Source organism: Pectinophora gossypiella, chromosome 7 (assembly GCF_024362695.1).
Source record: "Pectinophora gossypiella chromosome 7, ilPecGoss1.1, whole genome shotgun sequence".
Lineage (NCBI taxonomy): Eukaryota > Metazoa > Arthropoda > Insecta > Lepidoptera > Gelechiidae > Pectinophora > Pectinophora gossypiella.
In genome coordinates, this window is record NC_065410.1 from 7,655,425 (window position 1) to 7,677,328 (window position 21,904).

Sequence of the window (21,904 nt, forward strand, 5' to 3'; positions counted from 1 at the left end):
GAGGGAGATGATTCAGACCATGATTCTGAGTTGATATCAAGTGGATTTTTCTGTCGGAAAAATCATGAAAATTTTAGTGTATTTTGAAATTACTTTCCGTTCCATGCTTTCTCGACGGAAAATTCCACTTGATATCAACTCAGAATCATGGCCTGAATCATCCCTCAAAGTTGTCGTTACGATGTCACTGACACCCTGTATAGCTACGTACTTACATCTACAGTTTTATCTACACTGTTTTTACGTTCATTCTCATACCATACCAGTTCTCGCACTTTTGTCCATCATCTTGAGCTGTTATGTCACAAGCAAATACTCCCGGTGAAGATCGCCTTTATGTATAGGCAGATACCACTTCGACACCTGTACTAGAGAGATAGGAAGTAAAGCCACGTGTAAAATAAACATATGGAATTTGTGTGCGGAACGTGTACGCTGCAGTTGCATTCATGACGTTACCTGCAGCGAAATTCCGAAACGTGACACTCTTGTATAAATATGCGTTTGTACTCAACTATGCAACATTATTTACCGTATTTTAAATGTTATTTACATGCGATGTATGTAATATATGTAATATTTCGTGACTAGTTTTTAATACTAATAACTGTCTTTAAGCGCCAGGTATAATTTGGAAGGCTCTATCCCCACATATAAGACAGAAAATCCATGTTATTGATTGTGTAGTGCAGTGTGGTTCCACGAAGTGACTCAATAACCCTCCCGTAATACACATCAACGTATTTCTTCTCTCTTCTTACAATGTACAAGTGATTAGGTAGGTATCTATACTATTGACTACAGGTTTAAACCTGAGTCCTAGAGTCCTGAGCGTGAGCAATACTTGTAATATATTATTAAGTATACTATTTACTCCATGATAAAACGCATCGCATGTGATGAAAATAACATAACATAATAACACGCCACTATCACCGAATGGGTAAAGGTGAAAGCACCTATATACAAATATTCCTCGCCAGCTATTTATAAGTTCCATGTTATAGGAGTCGATTCCTAGATGCATATCAATCAAAGTCAAAATCGAATTCATGTAGACAGGTAGTCAATGTAACGTACCTACGTTACATATTACACTTTATAACTATAGGTATATAAAATAAGTACTGGAGTTTCAACTAAATTATTCGTCTACCCTCAGTAACATGTACCCAGACGTGTTACCCGGTCGTTACGTTGGAGCAAGGCAAATCTTGTTATTTCCAAGTTATGAGCGTGTTTACATTCGTCCGAGTTGATCCTTCTCAATACGTAGCACAACAGGTGTTATAGATATGAATAAATATACAAATACACCCCCGGAAGGGACGATGTGGATTCCAAATCAAATTTCTGAAGACTTCAATTCCATATGACAGTTCATTTATTTTTCCTTTTGTCTCCCAATCTGTTGTAAGTTGCGTTGTATTTTTCTGTATACTTACGATAAACTATTTATTATGTGATTTTAGAGCTATATTTTTGTCAATGTCATTATCGACGAATCGGACCCACGATACCCCTGGCGATACCCCTGGTGGTATCGTGGATCTTTTATAATCAAACTATACCCCCAACTAATTGTGTTTTGACACTAATTAATAATAGCTTTGTCATCTAGTGAAATTTTATATTCATATTTACATTTACATTAATCTAAGCCTGTAAGGTCCCACTGCTGGGCAAAGACCTCCCCTTCCTTCTTTCATTTTTCGCGGTATTGTACGTACTCCGGCCAGTCCCTCCGCTCCGTTAAGGTACCAAGTCGTCACGCCATCAGTTTCGAGATTTACCACGATGGATATTCCCGTCAGGAGGCGCTCAACCCAATGCGTGACAATTTTTTACGATCTGTAAAAAAATTAAAACAAAATAAGTAAATAAAGGGCATTTGATCTGGGAGGTTAAAAAGGCCACATCGGAGAATTTCGTCTAAAAAAAGCAAAATTGCGATTTGACATTATACGTAAGTGCAAAATGCAAATAAATGTCAAATAGCAATATTGCTTTTTAGGTGAATTATTTTGATGTGGCGTTTTTAACCCCTAGTATACTTTTTACGTAGTTTAAACCAGTGCATTTGTCTCGTGATCAGCGCACGTATTAATTAGTATTCTAAAGATTTTTATAACAAGAAACCTACTTTATGATTAAAAAAAAATGCTATTGTATTACGTGATTCACCAGGCACATTCTAAAGTTCATCTTGCGATAGATGTACCTTTGACTACGCCAATTGGTATATTTTTATAAGCTTATCGAGTTATTCACGGGGCACGATTTGTTGGATTGGTAGGTATATAAAATAAAATGTACGGCGAAATTGTGTCGACTACATCGTCCGATCTAGTGAATCGCGTAATGTAATTCGAGCCGGTTACAATATAATCCAGCTCCAAAAATAACCTATTTTAAATTTCATTCGTTCTAATAAAAATACAATTCTACTCGATGAGTAGGGAAGTAGCAACCTGTTTTGGTTTAGTCGAGTCATCTTTATGTATAGGTACGAAGGTAACCTCTGTTTCAATGAATAATATATGTCATTTCCATCTTTTAATACCAGTAAATTGGGTTGATACATGTCTATTTATATTTTAAGTCATTTAATAAATGAAATTATTTCCACTTTCATTTATTTTAGGAATACAACTGTAGTATAATTTCCCAGAACAAGCCTTAACCAATGTATGTCGAATTTGTTTTCGAATACCGATTTTGAATCATAAATGTATCACGTGCTCCGCGGTGAAGGAAAACATCGTGAGGAAACCCACATAACCTATCGTAACCTAACCTGTATTGGGCTGATTTTCCCTTCGCGGATCGGAAGGTCGCAGTCGCTTTTGTAAAAAACCGGTACAGTCAAATCTTCAGGTTAGGTACCCGGACCCTGCAAAAAAACGGAACAATGCTAGGGAGATGATGAACTGGGGGGGTTAAAAAGGCCACATCGAAGCAATTCATCTAAGAAAGCAATATTGCTATTTGACATTTGTTTGCATTGCGCACTTACTTTTATATGCGCAAATGTCAAATAGCAATATTGCTTTCTTAGATGAATTGCTTCGATGTGGCCATTTTAAGCCCCCTGAAGTATAATTTCAAACGCGGAACAACTTATACTTATATTACTTTACTAAATTCAAATTTTACACTACAGAGCTTTTCAACAGGTGAGAATGAGAATACATTTTAAACTAAATTTCAAACAATTTCTCGTAAACGCAACAACAGGTGGGCCTATATAGGTATACGTAATGTAAACTCTCCTTGCTCGCTCAAAGCCTCCGGCTAAGTGCTCGCTTTAACTAAGCCTTTCCATCTTTTTATCCTTTATACGAAAGTGTAATGGACTCAGAATTTCGTATAGTAATTAGCAAAAGAGGGATGAGGCGCTGAAAGCTAATTTGTGAAAATTCATATTATGTGCTCCCGTCATAGAATAAAAAATAATGATACTACACGTACAACGGATACTCTCTGTCCCACCAATACGAATCGGTGGTGAGTTAGATTTACCTCACCCCGCACTGGGTGTCACTTTAGTATAAATGGCCGTAAGCCGTCAAAGAGGAAGGGGATGCGGTAAGGCGGCACACGGCAAGAACGGGATTTTTATATGGAGTGTCCGGGTTGTGTAAAATATTTATGAAAATCTCACCTCGATCTCTTCGTCGCTCTTGCTGATGTATATTTTATATCTTCGTGCTTATATTCATACTAGAGAATTTCGTAGGTAAGATAATCGACTATTTGATAATTACATTGATGTATAATGTTTGTGTGTTTTAGTATATTGTGTTACTTTTGGTAATTACCTATTTAGGTACAAAAGTAAACGTGTATTTTATTCAAAAAGCTTTTTTTAATGTACATAAATTAATTGCAAAAACACACTAATTGTAGTGTAGTATTGACGTATTGAGGTCATGTGTTTCATTTTGTATGTTGGTACAAAAATAAACTTGTATTTTTATTCAAAAAGCTATTTTCAATGTAAGTACATGAACTAATTACACACTAGTTGTAGTATGTTATTGACGTCATTTGTGATTTATTTTATCATTCATACGCTACCTGCTATAGGTTTAGTAGCAACTTTAAACAATTTTTGTTAGAATGTGTTTCCAGTATAAATAAAATCCGCCGCTCGTCTACCAAAGTCGTTAGTCATGATACGTTCAGTATAAAACACAACAAAACGTTATGTTATGACATGCAACTGAAAGCGCTGGTGAAACTCCTTGCATACTTTATAAGGCGTACATAACAGCGGAACTAAATTCTGAATAAACTGTAGAAAGATGTTTCTTCAAAGGCAAGAGAAAATAAAATACTCTATCTTTTTAATATTCCGCAATTTTCCTTACCACGGGCATTCTCTATGGCAACTTGTTAGACTGTTAGTACCTACTTGTTTCATTACCGGGACAAAGTCTGAAAGATTCACATGAAGGTCCCGGAAACAATTCGTGAACTGAATGCGAAGAAAGATAAATAAAACACTTAAATAAGAAGGGTACACTCCAATTGGGTCATGCTCTGAATTTGATAGTTAATCTAAGCGATTGAAATTGTCTGTCCGGAATTTCAACTTAAGGGAAAAGAGCTCTGCTGTGGTGCTAATATTTTTACGACTGTGCTATAAACCTGTAATGTATTCCGTGCCAACCACAAATGTATTTCTTTTAATAAAATCGAGACCTGAAGGCGGGAACTAGGTAAGCCAAACAAATCGCATTACAAGATAAGTAAGAAAAGTAGGTGAATAGACAGCAGACGACAGGAACTCGATAGCTTTATACATTCATTGCGACATAGGTCCCAGTGCTGCCTTTAAACACAGACTTTACCATCTACCTACCTTGTTTTTAGCACCGTGTGAGACTACGCTGCAAAGAATTCAACAGTCCGAAATCAAGAGTGGGCTGTGCATCTAAAGAACTATCTCTACGTCTGTGTTACAAAAGAGTTTACTATAACGCTTAACACTCTCCTGGCAAAGAATTCGAAGAAATTACTATCAACAATCCTGTTGCAGTCCAACACTAAAAACAATATGAAAGGAATAAAAAGCAATCTATCGATTGTTCGTGCTCCATCCGTTAATCAATAGGAATCATGAACAGGTATCTTTTAAACTACTGATTACTTCAAAAGATTGACTTTATCTGTTCTGTGCTTCAAGCTACTTCACTGATCAATTCATAGTACAAAACATATGTTTACAAACAGAAGATTTTGGGCTATATTTGCCCCTCGGGATCTCATCTTGCCACTTAATCACCTCTGCCTTAATTTGTATAATTAATAGACGTGCCTTAATTACGTCACTCGTGACTTCCGACGCTTTGAGCTGTTTTCAGGAATTCCTGCTTATTTTTCACGAACTTAATATTATGTTAAACGTTCGTTTTCTTTAGTTTGCATACTAAAGAAAACGAACGGTATATTCTGTGAAACTAAAGTGTGTTCTTTGTTGTAGAAGGAGTATTTTGGAGAAATAATTTAACAACTTTCGTTTTTGCAATGTATTTCAATCTTCGATATGACCACAAGTACAATGACAGATAGAAAAAACAATATTGTATAAAAAAAGTAAAAATATTCTTAATAAAAAGATTTTATACAAAAAAGGTTGTAAAAAGATCTAATATCAAAAGTAACCTACATACCTAAGTACATACCTACTTATTCCTTATTTCCGCCGCAAACTTCAGAGGGGAACGTGTGTATCTAACGATCAGAAAATATTATTATTATTGTAGAAAATATCTAGTTTCGTTGCCCGCCTTACATTAATTGATAGGCGGTATCCAAATAAATGACATCAAATGGTAGTACGCCGAAGTGATAAGTATATCCAGCTTTTTCCTTATCGGTGAGAGGTTAATAAATCCCGGGGGAGCACGCGAAGTAAGGAAACAATGTCTTAGGATTGTAGCCGTAATGGCCGACAACACGGCAATTCCGACACTTATATAATTCTGGTGGATTGTCGTCTTTATTCACGACCCGATTACTCTAGCCATAGAGGCGGCCAATCAGCTGGCGACACCAAACACTTCAGAATCCCGATACCGACCCCGCCAGCGCGGCGTGGTCGACGATTTCCCTCATTCAGCGCTTATAGCTATCCACCTACTAGGCGAATTACAGGCGAGGAAGAATATTTGAAAGGATTAACCCTCAGCCCACCCTCAGGCCTGTCGTCTTAAGTGTTGTACCGGGTGAGAGCCTTCAGCGCTCCCCATTTGTCCGGCCAAGTACTTAATGCCATCTGCAGCAAATGTACAATAAGTCATTTCAAAAAAGGTGTATCGGGTGTAGGTATAAAATGTATAGCAAAATCGTGGCCCTCCTGCCATTAGATGTGATCCCGACGCATCGGGCCCGATAGATTGGGCAGTGTAATAAGGCCTTTATAAATACTATACTCATAAAAAACACACTACGCTTCTACTTAGGTACACGCCCACTCACTAATTCTTTAGTTGAAGTAATACCAGGATACGCCCACAACGTTTCAGTATAGAGAACCTATGAACGTTTATTTAAAGCTCGTAACGCAGTGAGTGAAGCTTTGCAATTTTGTTAATACGTTTCTGATCATGATTTCCCTTCTCTTTTAAACATAATAATTATATAATCAGGTACATCACAAGTGATAACGACCTCAGTGGTCCAGTGGTTGAGCGCTGGGCTCACGACCCGGAGGTTCTGGGTTCGATTCCCTGTGGAGACATACCACAAAAATTACTTTGCGGTCCCTAGTTTGGTTAGGACATTACAGACTGATCACCCGATTGTCCGAAAGGAAGATAATCCGTGCTTCGGAAGGCAAGTTATGCCGTTGGTCCCGGTTGCTTCTTACTGATGTAAGTAGGTAAGTAGTCGTTACGTGAGCCATGTCAGGGACCAGGGATGATGAGGTTGGTACTCCACCTCCACACAAGAAGTGATGTAGCCTGGATTAGAACAAATTTTGACTGCGGGTTGGAGGTCTTTTCTATAAAAAATCAGCGCCAATGTAAGTGGTTAAAAAAAGAACCAGGAAAAACAGGAATTCCCAGATGATTCTCGTCGACTATTCTGTTTTTAGAAATAATATTTCATGTAAGAATTTATTGAGTAGCTATAACAGTACACATTGTGCCTTAAAAAGTGTGAACAGCATTTTTATGCGGGTGGACCTAAAGTTTAAGCGGATCGTAGGTATTTTTTTTTAAAGAACGTCTAGGGCCCTGTGCCGAGGTTTTTCTTGCAGCTTCTTTTCCCCGGCTATACAGGTTGTGAGAAGCTGCAGTAGTTTTAGGCGGATGAGACGTTCGTTATGTAAAAATTGACGATTCAAAGTGTAACTATGTTACCAACTGAATAAAGATTTTTTGGAATTAAGTAAGTAGATATTAAATAAGTATTAGGTAAGTATGTACAATAAATATTGCGAGCGTTAGGTTCACGATCTGGAGTTCCGGGTTCGATTCCCGATGGGGACATTGTCGAAGTCACTTTATGTGACTGTCCTTTGTTTGGTAAGGACTTTACAGGCTTCAATCACCTGATTGTCTGAAAAAAATGAGTTGATTCCGTGCTTCGGGGGGCACGTTAAGCCGTTGGTCTCAGCTATTAGCCGTAAAAATATCTCCACTAACCCGCAGTGGAGTAGCGTGGTGGAGTATGCTCCATACCCCCTCCGGTTGATTTAGGGGAGGCCTGTGCCTAGTAGTGGGACGTATATAGGCTATTTATGTATGTTTATGTTATGTTATGTATTGCGAGTGGATTTTTTAATTTAGAGTTGAGCTCTACTGAAACTTTTAATTTAGGCACTTAGTATGTTCGATGCCTTACTCACGGATCTCATCTGTTGTAGAGGAAATAGAAAGGGCAAAGTTTAAGTAGGACTCTACGGGTTAGCTCCATGCCTAGTAACTCAAAGGCAATGCCGAATAAACGACACCTAAGTATGTAGGCACTCCATTAGTAACCAGAATTTGTCAGATAGGTAAAGAACTTTTTTCATAATATCCATTTTTAAACCATAGGTAGAATGAAGAATAAATTTATAATGAAGATCTTAAATATAAGTATATGATTCATACATCATAGTTTTAAGGAAATGAGTGTAGGCTAATCTCGAGAACTTCGGAATGATTTCGTAATTTCTTCACAAAGACAAAAAAAAAGAAACAAAAAATTGGAGTAAAAATTGTCTACACGTTCACAAGTTACAAGTTACTCACAAGTGTAAATTATGTTTATCGAAAAAAGTGGAGGGATCGTAAAATATACTTGTGAAATAAATATTGACACTTGTAACAAACTTAAGTACCTATAATTTACCTATGTAGTTTTGATAAACTCATTCTTGTTATAATGAAAATATTTACAAGAAAATATCTTGTGTTACAGGGCTTGGTAGGTTTTGATAAACAGGGCAGTCGTTTCACTAGCACAAGTTACGGAAATGTGCTATTAGTGTCGTAATACGCCTATGATAAGCATGCATTAACAAAACTTAAAACGCCAATTATTGTGAAAGAAATAGCCACAGAGGGTACTTTATCGGTACATAGTAATTTACCAACAAATTCTAAACTACCTCTAATTATATTTACCTACATAACGTTTTCCCTTCTACCTTATTATATTTTACTAAAAGCATGATTTGCGGTTGATAAAGACTCTGTTAAGAAAGTAAACAAGCCATAACCTTATATTATGCGCAGTTATTTAGCATAATGTGACCTTTATAATACAATTAGGATAATTCGAACAATATAATCGTTTGGCGTTTTTGTCGTTAAGAACGTGTTATCAATTTGTGATCTGCGTGAACTCCAAAACAAATTCCGATGGCCTAATTCCTGCAGACACTGTCTTTGGTCCTGATTCCAGTACAAACCATCTAAGTAAGATAGAAAGGGATGTCTTTTTCGGCGGATATAAAACTATCGAGTATGATTTTATACGGTTATTTAGCATCAGCAGTCAACATTAGATTATTTAAAACTATTTAAGGGAAAAACTATCGCCTTTGCATATTTGCGGAAAGGCACACCGAAACAAAACAAAAGTCAATTTTTAAAATGAATTGTTTTTTTTGGTGTATTTCCCTTGGGTAGCTAGGCTTATTAACAGCAAGGACCAAGTATTCTTGGTCTTTGATTAACAGAAATATAAAAGATAGAACAAGTGGCTCAAACGTCAACCTAGAATAATATGAGGAAGTGTCTGCAAGAATCGAGGCCATTTTCTTATCCACCGAAAAGGAAAGGGACGGATGATTGACATCTCTTAATTTTAAAAGAATGAGTGATTGAATAACCCGGACGAATTAAATAGGCATCTCGCCTGTTATGCAACCCGTTTGACGTATGTTATCAACTTAATTGTGTCGGGTTATTGGCCAATGTACAATTTTTTAAAAGGGTTATACATTGTTTTAAGTTTACGCGGTTATTATCATAATTAAAGCACATAATAACGGGTTCTTACCGCGTTTAAATGGGGATATGAGACTCCCGATATTTCGACACTGTTGCAAGTGCCATGATCACGGGATGACTGATGAGATTGGAGTGGAGTAGGTAGATCCATAATTTTCTACGGGCAGACATATCTGTCTACCCTCTTTCTCTGCCGCTTGTTTATGTTTTTGATACCGGAATGTTCGGAACCATCTGAACTCGCACGAAACTCACTACGACAAACCGCACTCACTGTGTCCTCACGTTTTTTCACCACATTAGGCCGTTTCAAGCTTTTTACAACACCTACTACTGGATTCCACATACTCGACAACTTGAACCCGTCTTCCCTGTTGAAATTTTTATGTTTTCTGATTTCAATAGCCTCTTTTACGAGTCTGGGGATGTAATGACGTTCTGTCGATAATATTTGTGGATTGTTAAACTCGATCCAGTGGTTAGGGCCCGACTCCAGTACGTGCTCAGCTATAGCAGATTTCTGCACGTCGTTTTTCTTCATGGCACTAATATGTTCTTTAATCCGGCAAGAAATAGACCGTTTTGTTTGTCCGATGTACGAACTACCACAACTACAGTCTATTTTGTATACGCCGGGGCTCTCAAACGGAAAACAGTCTTTCGGGGAACGTAGACTCTGTGCAATTTTCTTTGAAGGAGTAAATATAGTTTTTATTAAATATTTACTTAAAATATTTCCTATCTTATCAGTAACTCCCTTCAGATATGGAAGAAATGCTGGCTGACGTTCAACCCTGGGTACGGTCGTCTGGACCTTTGGTTTTGCCCGCAAGGCTCTAACATCTATCCTATAACCATTGTTTCGAAGCAACTCCTGTACATGGCTAATTTCAGCGTCTATGTGCTCATTGTCGCATATGTCATATGCTCGGTTGGTTAAGGATGTTACTACCGCATTCAAATGGCGAGGGTGATGATGAGAGGTCGCGTGCAGATAACAATCAGTGTGTGTTGGCTTTCTGTGCACATAGTGACTCAGAGTGCCATCTGCTCTTACTGACACTTTAACATCCAAAAAGGCCAAAGCTCATCTCCATTTCTGCTGTGAAACGCATGTTTTTGTGGATGGCGTTCAGATGCTGTAAACATTGATCTGTCTGTGGTTTCCCTCCTTTGTATATACAGAAGATATCGTCTACGTATCTTATCCAACACTTCAATGGAACTGGGAAGGTGGAGATAGCACGTTCTTCGAAATGTTCCATCCACAAATTGGCAATCACAGGAGCTACGGGACTACCCATAGCTACTCCATCAATCTGCAGAAAGAATTCCCCCCTGTATACAAAATAACTGGATAATAGGCAGTGCTCCACAAGTTTAGCATACTCCATCGGGATATTGTTGTCATGCAATTTCTTCTTAACCACTTCTAAGCATTCCTGAACGGGTACATTGGTAAAGAGAGACTCTACGTCAAAACTAACCATCACCTCCTCCTTTTCCACGTTCATCCTACTAAGAAAGTCAACAAATTGGCGTGAATCCCTTACGAACGAGGATGTATGTCCCACTAGATTCTGCAGTACCCGGGCCACATGCTTAGCCAGATCATACGTAGGTGTGTTGATTTGACTCACGATCGGCCGCAACGGTACGCCAGTTTTGTGCACCTTAGGCAGTCCATATAATCTTGGAGGCTGGGTTGTTTTAGGACGAGACAAGCACTGATATACGTCATCAGGAAGGATAGGCTTACACTCCTGCAGCAAACGTTTGGTTCGATTAGCTACTCTTGCCGTGGGATTGTAATTGACCTGCTTGTATGTGGTATCGTCAGCGAGTAGTGCTCTGATCTTCTCGTCATATTCGTTAACATCCAGGATCACAGTCGCGTTGCCCTTATCTGCCTTCAATACAAGAATGTCCTCATCAGCGCGAACTTCCCTTAGAGCTAAACGCTCCGCAGGAGTGATATTATTCGGCGGGACTTTAGCGTGACGTAATGTTACAGCCACATCCTGTCTCAATACGTCCGCGTCTCTTGGAGGAATCCTGTTTCGGCTTATCGCCTCTTCTATGCTACCCATGACCTGCTCATATGGGACCCGCGATGGTGTTGGTACGAAATTTAAGCCCTTTCCTAACGCTTGAAGTGCAGCGCTACTCACCTCCTTTCCAGACAAATTAATTATCGTGTTAGGCACGGAAGTAGTCTCGTGAGTTAGTTGTGACTTTTGAGACCGTAGTAATCTATCGTACTTCCTATCTTGTTTCAGAGCACTGATCTCACCTGACCTTTGTGCTTGTAGGTATGTTATTCGGTCACATAGATCAAAATCTTCCGTCGATAATTCTCTACTGCACTTCTGGTGTAATTCAAAAAGTTCACACTGATACTTGTCCAGAAGATAACGGTTTTTCCGAATCAATTTGCGAAGCAGTTTTCCACTCGCTTTTCGTAGAACTTTTACGGAGCCGGGTATATCGGGGCGAGGTTTTATCTGAACACACACTGGTATTACCTCACTATCCCGGCACTTTATTAGGAACTCCAAAGATGCACGCATACACTCGCACCGTTTCCGTAATCGTTCAAGTTGACGTATACGATTGTAACATTCCGGCCCGTACCGGTTGTTTATACATTGTTTTAAGTTTACGCGGTTATTATCATAATTAAAGCACATAATAACGGGTTCTTACCGCGTTTAAATGGGGATATGAGACTCCCGATATTTCGACACTGTTGCAAGTGCCATGATCACGGGATGACTGATGAGATTGGAGTGGAGTAGGTAGATCCATAATTTTCTACGGGCAGACATATCTGTCTACCCTCTTTCTCTGCCGCTTGTTTATGTTTTTGATACCGGAATGTTCGGAACCATCTGAACTCGCACGAAACTCACTACGACAAACCGCACTCACTGTGTCCTCACGTTTTTTCACCACATTAGGCCGTTTCAAGCTTTTTACAACACCTACTACTGGATTCCACATACTCGACAACTTGAACCCGTCTTCCCTGTTGAAATTTTTATGTTTTCTGATTTCAATAGCCTCTTTTACGAGTCTGGGGATGTAATGACGTTCTGTCGATAATATTTGTGGATTGTTAAACTCGATCCAGTGGTTAGGGCCCGACTCCAGTAATATCGGGAGTCTCATATCCCCATTTAAACGCGGTAAGAACCCGTTATTATGTGCTTTAATTATTTTAAAAGGGTTGTTTGAATTTCTGCCTAAACAACACAACACAGGCCTAAACCAATGATTGTCGATTGTTTTCGAATTCATGTTTGGATCATAAATGATTAGCACGTGCTCAGCGAGTCATTTTATCGATTCTGATTATGTAATTATATCGTTTTGTCGATCGGTGCCAATATATGAAACCAACTAAATCACCGCGTTCTGTCAAAATACATAAAAACACCTCCACCAACCCGCAGTGGAGGAGCGTGGTGGAATATGATCCATACTCCTCCGTTTGATTGAGAGGAGACCTGTGCCCAATAGTGGGACGTATATAGGCTTTTAATGTTATATTAAGAAGCAAGATTAAGAAAATCAATAGAGACGTGTCCATACACGATTCAGACCATTTCAACATCGAATTACATAATCAGTTCAGTTTACTAGATTCCACGGAAGACAACATTCAAGAACAATACGACAACATCATCAACAGTATCAGAATTGCTAGTAAACGTATAAAAACACAAAGAAAAAAGGACAACAAACTAACAACAGACACTTTGAAATTAATAGAAAAAAGACAAGAATTTCCAGTTAATACACAACAATACAAAGAATTCGATAGAAACGTTAAAAGAAATATTAGAAGAGACCTTAGACAGTATAACACAAACTCAGTACAAACAGCTCTGGAAACAAAGAAATCACTCCGAGTAGCCAGACAGGGACTCTCAAAAGGGAAAACTTGGATTACAAGATTGAAAGACAAAGACAACAAATCACATAACAATAGAAACGTAATAGTAAACATTTGCACAGATTATTATAAAGAACTTTACTCTGACCAGCACAAAGATCACTCACCTATCGACTATAGCTGCTCAGATGGAATTCCACCTTTCAGTTACCATGAAGTCGAAACAGCTTTAGAACAATTAAAATATAATAAAAGTACCGGAGAAGACGGAGTAACAACAGAAGCCCTAAGAATAGGTCGATTTACTTTGGTTCCACACCTTGCTAACCTTTTCAACTCGATTTTGTTTTCCGGAAAATTACCAACTAAAATGTGCCACTCCAATATCATATTGCTGCATAAAAAGGGAGACAAACAAGATCTCGGTAATTACAGACCTATAAGCCTAATATCCCATATTTATAAAACATTTATAAAATAATAGAAAAGTTTTCTGAATACCATCTTCCCCTTTACCTGGCCTTTGTCGACTACGCTAAGGCGTTTGACAGTGTCTCACATGCGGCGATATTTTCCGCCATGCTCAATCAAAACATTGACCCAACTTATGTCAAACTCCTCAACATTATTTATAACAATAGCACAGCCGCCATAAAGCTACAAGACACTGGGTCTCCGTTCAAGGTCAATAGAGGAGTGAAACAAGGCGACCCGTTATCCCCTAAACTATTAACCGCCACCTTGGAGGAAATTTTCCGAAAACTGCAACCAACCTGGATGTCTAAGGGCATAGACGTGGGCGGCAAAAAACTCACCAACCTAAGATTTGCAGATGACATCGTCCTGTTCTCCATTTCAGCCAAAGAGCTCGAGATTATGCTGGACGAGCTAAACGAGGCGAGTCTTGAGGTTGGACTTAAGATGAATCGAAGAAAAACACAAATTATGACCAACAGCACCAAGTTAAAAATAGAGCTGGGTGGGCAAATATTGCACTATGTTGACGAGTATATCTACCTGGGTCAGATAACGTCCTTCGAAAACAGGCAGGACAAAGAAGTGGAAAGACGCATTCAAAATGCCTGGAAGAGTTTCTGGTCCATGAAGGAGCTAATGAAAGGTGACCTCCCGATATGTCTCAAGCGGAAACTCATTGACATGTGCATATTGCCCATCCTCACCTATGGTGCGCAAACATGGTCCTTGACCAAACATCAAAAGTCCAAACTCAAGGTTTGCCAGCGAGCTATGGAGCGCAGTATGTTAGGTGTTAAACTGATCGATCGCGTTAGAAACATGACACTGCGCTTCAGAACTCAAATAGCAGATGTTGGAGAAAAATCTGCTAAACTGAAGTGGAAATGGGCGGGCATGTCTGCCGTATGCACCCGGAAAAGTGGGCCAAAATTACATCGGATTGGTCCCCACAGGGTCGTCGACGATGAGGCAGACCACGACGATGGTGGAGGGACGAGCTGGACGCCTTCCGACACACTTGGCAGAGCGAAGCCCAAGACAGGGAGGGTTGGAGAAAGAAGGGGGAGGCCTTTGCCCAGCAGTGGGACACTAACTAGGCTACAGAAAAAAAAAATGTTATATTATATTAATAGTAACCTAGAAACAGAGTTAATGACATAGGTCATTGCCCTCACAACCGATATGAGAGAAGAATTTAAGCACACTTTTGACCAATGAATGGTCCATTTTATATAAAATTAAAACATAATTTCAGAATCGGCAAGCGGTTTCATGGTTTCAATACTGAACAGAATCGACCCATATCAACCGTTGAAAATATTACTTGTGAATAACCCTAATGAAAATGAAAAATGAAAACACCCTTCTAGGGACATTATCCGTTGCTATACAATTTAGGTAGTTTCGAACCACCGAAACAAAAGGCGTTTAGTTTCATTTAAAAGCACATGTGTCTACTTCAGTTAATAATTAAAAATTTACTATGAAATCAATACTTTTCACCAGACAACCTTGATAAGCATTCATCATCATTCGGCATAAATCATGGCTGTTGGCTTGGGACGACGGCTTTACTGATTTAGAAAGAAAAAATCCTGTTTTCTTATCAATGGTGATTGGTGAGTTATAAATAGTCTTCACTATTATTTATACATAATTAATGGCTTCCGTGGTCCAGTTGAGCGTTGGGCTCACGATCCGGAGGTCGTGGGTTCAAATCCCAGTGGAAACATATCACAAAAATCACTTTGTGATTGATCACCTCATTGTCCGAAACTAAGTAAGACGATCCGTGCTCCGGAACGGATGTTACGCCGTTGGTTCCGCTTACTACTTACTGATGTATGTACGTAGTCGTTACATGAGTCATGTCAGAGGCCTTTGGCGGCTCTATAGTAACCCTAGCACCAGGGTAGATGTGGTTGGTAATCCACCTCACAACCCACACGATAGAAGAAGAATACATAATTATTGCGACAAAACCTGAAAGAAGTCGACGGATTGGTCCCCACAGGGTCGTCGACGACGAATTTGCGACAGTAGCTTTCTACTTCTAATTGGTTTTATTGTGATTAATTATATACCCATGATCTAATGGTCAGAGATCGTGAACCTAACGATCTGGAGTTTCTGGGTTCATTCACCATTAAGGAAATCTCACTTTGTAAAACTGTTGCTATTGATCTCTCATCATAAGTTGATTTCGTGCATTGGAGGACAACTTAAGTGCACTTACAGACCGTTGCACCGTCGCCGCGCCCTAAGCTGCTAACCATTTTACTTAGGCATTTTGATGGCTTAATAATAACCCTGAACACAAGAATTAGTGAGGTCGTCAATATAATCGATCGAAAACGATTTCACCGATTCGATGAAACACACACACAATAGAAAAAAATATAAGCTAAAGGTACTAAAATTAATACAATAGGGTAGTTTCCAACTAATCAAATCAATTACTTTTTACTAAACGCCAGAAAACGAAATTACTATGGAATTTGTATAAAAAAGCAATCTGTGACGTCATAACAAAACATGACAAAATGTCGCACTTATTAGAAATAGAAATATAAATGTTTTATTGCGACCACGTATTATTACATTTTTCGTGATTAATATTCATAAATAAGTTACTTAAATAGAAAAAAGAAAACGTTTCTTTGGTTCTGTCTTTATTTAGTAATCAGAATTTCATAATTTATCGTTGACCTAGAAAACTACCCAATTACTGTTGGTTACCATATTCCACGGGTATATGGAAATATCTACCAGCTGTTCCTAATTTCATGCCATCATACATAATTTCCCTATAAAACTAGGCTACGTAACTTTTCGTCCACGCCGAAAGTATATATGAAACTCAGTATAAAATAAATATGTTGCCACACTACTAAATATCTATCTCTACACTAGTTTTTATTAGTCTTTACATTTTACAGTAAGTACCGGTATTCGCATTAAGCGCGAAATAATCTAAGTTAAAAGCCATGGTACAACAAAACAAAGTATGTTCAATACTATGAAAGCCGCCATTGCTAGCCGTCTGATGACGTAATATTACATTTAATTTGTTATCTCCAACATTCCAAGGAGTTGAATTTTATTATTTTCAATTACGCGGATTACTGATTAACGTACTTAATTACTATTACTTGTTTCATATATAAAAAAAACATTAAAACTATAAGTTAATCTTTTACTAAAATACGAAATTGCCTGGCAAAGTAAATTAAAAACTTAAAAAAAAACTTAAATATATTTTTTTGAAAATGGCAACTGAGAGTGAAATGACGTCAGCGCGTCTAACCTTGAAATGTTAGCTGTAATTTTTGACCATACTTTGTTTTGTTATACCATGGTAAAAACCACATGAGCGCCTTTTTGAAAAAGGAGATCCTAAAATTATTTTCATCAACAAAACGTCTAATTCCTATCCGGATAAACGTGTAATTTCGTTTAATTTCTATCCGGATAAAAACTAAGATCACAGTCGATTGAAACTAGCTTATCTGCAAATTTTTGTTCAAAAAAATCACATCTGAATTTTCAGAAAGATGCTGAGTACTTACGTGGTTTTCGCTATAAGGCAACGAAATCATTTTTTAATATTTAAAATACTTAATAAGGGCGTGCAGTATGATCCCTACCGTCCCGTTCGTTGAGAGGAGGTCTGTGCCCGGCAGTGAGAAGTATATTGTATAGGCTGTTTATTATATTCTTGTTATTCACTTCGTAAACTTGCGTCTCTAGTACAGGGAAGATCATTACTTTCATCATCACCTCCGTTAACATGTCAACTTAATAATTCACGTACACGTCATTGATACACTCCTGTGAAAGAGTGCAGGAGACAATACATAATGTAAGTGGAAAATGACTGGCTTTTGTGATACCTACGCATATGGACAAAAAATCAAATATCTCTTTTTAAGACTAAAAATAAATAATAATTTTAGTTAGAGTAATAGAAGAAGTTATGTTAATAAAATACATTTATTCTAGATTTAATTAAAATAAAAACTTCAAAAAATATTTTTCTAATAAAATTTAAGCGCAAAAAGGTGTTATATATTTGTCAAATTCCGTGAACTGGCAAAACAAAGTTGGTTTTTCAGTAGGTCAGTAAATATTTGTATTATTTATTTGGTGCGCAAACGTTTGCGAACGGATAAAATGTAATCAGTGACATCAAAAGAGGCAAAACAGAACCGAAAGCTTCCCTTCAAGGGCCTGGCCGTGGAAATTATTTGTCAACGAGTTTTGTTAACGAATAAACCGACATTACAGTTTGCTTGAAATGTCAGTTTATTAGAAGAAGAAAAAATCACGCTCGTAATCCCAAATGGGGTGGGCAGAACCACGAGTAATCAGAAACCACTGTTGATACGAAGTCCTAAGATAGATATAATGAACCTAATGGTGACAATGGTTAAGCCTTCGCCCATAACAATTGTCTATCATGTTAGAAAAGACGCAACCCCACTGGCAGAAAAATAATGGATAGGTAGGTTACGTAATTAAATTATTAGTAGGTATATCTTGAGAGATTTGTATTATATATTATTTATTTTATTGAGATATAAGAAGTAGTCACTATCGAGGGCAGTCAATATTTCAATCCTTTGAAAATCAGGCAGATCCTAGATAAATATTTAAGACAACAGGCCTGAGGATGATTGGCCACCTCTATGGCTAGAGGAATCCGGTCGTCGGAATCGTATATTATACATCCTGCGGCCGCGGATATTTTTCAGTTTCGTCCTTAAGAGGGCATGTAAAAAAGCCTTAATATAAAAGGATTATTTTTGTCAACTCCAAAATGAATGTTTTCATTTCAACAATAACGTAAATACTTATTTTCCACACCCCTTATCCTACTTATATTCTTATTTTTCGATTTCAAAATAACAAAAGCTCTTTTTTTCCTTCCGTGATACTAAGCTCCCCCTTCAGCAAGATATTGGGTTGATTCATTAATTTATGCCATTTCTGCTAAGAATTAAAACCACACAGACAACGCGACAAATATTATCCAGCCAAGGATTACTACCCTAATTTTCTAAATAATTCCTCTGTCGGGAATAATTTATGTTAATCAAACTTATAATAATTCTTATCTCCTACAATTTGCGTTCAGGATCGTCAGATTCTCGAGTTGAATGATCTGCGGGAAACTGCGGGAGGTAGGTATGTGTTTAATTTTTCAGCTTGTAAATGAGGAGCGCAAGCTTAGTGGGAAAGCATTCTAGATAAACGGCTGTTATCTTCGCAGGCTTGTAGTAAAAGCCGACAAGGCGACGGGAGGTTAAAAAGACCATAATGATTAATCACTTCTTTTTCACATTTGTTGTCATAGCGCACTTACTTTTGTATGTCAAATTGCAATATTGTTTTTAGATGAACTGCTTCAATGTGACCGTTTTATTCAACTTCTTCTCATAAGACAATATTGTACACAGTGGAACAGTCACAGCCGGGAACCGTTCGTTAGTGTATGCAAGACAAGCGACGTTGTCACCGTAACGTGATTTCATTTCCTCTTCTGCATGTGAACACATACATACGTAGCTAGCTTTGAATGGTGAATCAACCTTTTGTTTTGTTACTTATCCAACCTTAATATCATCCGGTACAATTCAACAGCGCTATATTAGGGTATGTAGGCCCTTAGGCTAATATACGTTCTCATTGAGGAAACATATCACAACTTTGATGATGTTCCTACGAGAAGAACATCTTGATATTGTTTAAAACTAAATAGGTAAGTACCTAAGTAAGTAAGTACTTACTCAGACTCACTCCGATAAACCCTGAGTTGCCAGACCCATAAGTAATTCGAAAGCAACCTGCAACAACTTCTCATTTATTCCGGATTCAGTGTAATGTGAGAGAATTGAAGGCTAATTTATTGACAGTCTGTGTACCACTTTCGTACATCTCGAGCAGGATGTATTAGCTAGCAAAATACAACGTTACGAGCTACTACGAACACATTGGTTAACCCATACGCGATACTGACGGGTTGAGCTTCAAGATAGATAACTCAGAAAAATAAGTAGGTACATAGTAGTATAAATTTTCTCGTTCATAAGTGAATAAAATGCTCTCTAAATCAACCAAAGAAGTAGAGTCAAGTAAGTATACGTCAGATCCTCTGGGTACCATTTCAAACCACCATTTACGATCAATATACGTCATTACAAGTATAACATCGGGCACCGATATTTTTCAGTACGGTCCCTAAACGGGGCGGCTTTCGAATACATCCCGCTTAAGGACAGTAGGTACTGAAAAATAACGGCGCCCGAAGGACGTAACATACCATCCTAAAGAACCGATTACTCTAGCCATAGATGTGGCCAATCAATTCGCGACAACAAACACTTCAGGATCGCCACTTGTCGCTATCAGCCCATCAGGTTGGATAGATTCTTGCACAGAATATGTATTATCCTGTCAGACGACTCCCTGAGACAAGGTTCGCGGAAAACTGAGTAACCGTATTTATTAAATAAAAAGTGTATTTATTGTGCCTCAAATAATTATGAAGTATGTCAATCTAGAAGACACTGGCTCCTGAAATACCTTATTTATAATTGTTACTTGTTTGATGTACTCAATAAACTTTCTTCTTCTTTCAGGTGTGTTCTGTTAAAATTTATACCGGTTGAGAACCCTTAGCGCTTTTCATTTGTCCGGTCAAGTAGTTTATGCCATCTACGGCAAACCTACAAAAAGTCAGGTGTAAAAAAAAGTTTTTTATCGTTTCTGTCCACACATGTGTAATTACATAATTTTAATGCAATGTAATTATGATTTAGCGCTGCACAAAATTTGAAATTTCGTGCTACATAGTTAATGTGCTGCACGAAAGTTATTCTGCCATCACCAATCATGTTCCATTCAATTCCTTTCACATACATAGATTTACGTCATAAACTCATTAATGGGGTGGGTGGAACCGCAATTAAGCAGAGAACACTTTTAATATTGCACAATATTAAAACCATACTTGAGATTGCATTGAATACTTATTTATGCCTTTGTGTTGGTAAGTATTAGTAAATGACACTCTTATATATAAATATACCTATTTAAAGACTACATATTCAGTAAAACATTTACCATCATAACTTGCTTGAAGACCATCAAATTGCAGCAGGTTTTTGAACTACTTACTGTACGGTATTTCAGATTCGAACACTATATTGTTTACATTTAATATTTTATAATATTTTCGTTTCGAAAAAACAAAATAGATTTTTATTTTATTCATTTATTTATTAGCGCTATTGCACTGAACCTTTACTTGAGTCACGCAGCTTCAAAGTAACTTTTCCTTATCCATGTAATTACAAGGTATACTGCCGTTAGGATTAATCACTGAAACATATTATTTACCTCATTTTTCGCAAGAAACAATTGCTAGAACAGAATAGATGTATTAAAACAGCTTATAGTAGCAATTGACGGACCGGACCGAACCAATACCAAAACCGGACCTGTCAAATCTTTAGGTTAGGTAAGCGGACCCCGTAAAAACGCAATAACGCTAGGAAGATGTTGATGATGATAGTACCTATTAACGTTTACTCTTTAGTTCCAATTGGTGTGTTGACAAAAAGTAATTACTAATAATCTTACTAATATCTCACACGCACATACACACCTTCACACACTCACATACTTACACATAAGTAGCTTGAACTATTTAAATTTATTATAATAATTTCCATAATTTTTACTTTCTTTTTTCACCTCATTGTTAAATTGTATAAAATATATAGATAATAATTGTATTAGAACTCCGCACATCTCAAGAATATAATATAATACTGTACAAATGGAAGATAGCTGGCACTTATACTTTTTGATTTGCTTTTTGAGGTGACTTACTTTGATGTGGCCGTTTTAACCCCCCGTAGCTTCCCCTTTACTTATACTCATTAATAAATAAATAAGAGCCCGTACTCCCTCTAATCTCTCAAGACATCGAATTAATGTGAAAATCTACATTCTTTCATTTATTTTTTAAACATTTTCCTTATACTTGAAAATCTTATTTACTTAAAAG

At 37.6% G+C, this 21,904-nt stretch overlaps 1 protein-coding gene and 1 long non-coding RNA gene across 2 annotated transcripts; one reads left to right on the forward strand and one right to left on the reverse strand.

Annotated features, from left to right (window-relative positions):
- Positions 1-541: 541 nt before the first annotated feature.
- Positions 542-5,568, forward strand: LOC126368120 (uncharacterized). Its single transcript, XR_007566545.1, has 3 exons — positions 542-833; positions 4,879-5,132; positions 5,489-5,568. It is a non-coding gene; the product is annotated as an uncharacterized LOC126368120 (long non-coding RNA).
- A 4,951-nt stretch (positions 5,569-10,519) lies between these two features.
- Positions 10,520-11,545, reverse strand: LOC126368293 (uncharacterized). The gene has a single exon (XM_050012189.1). It carries the CDS (start codon positions 11,543-11,545, stop codon positions 10,520-10,522), a length of 1,026 nt encoding a protein of 341 aa, XP_049868146.1.
- Positions 11,546-21,904: the final 10,359 nt, after the last annotated feature.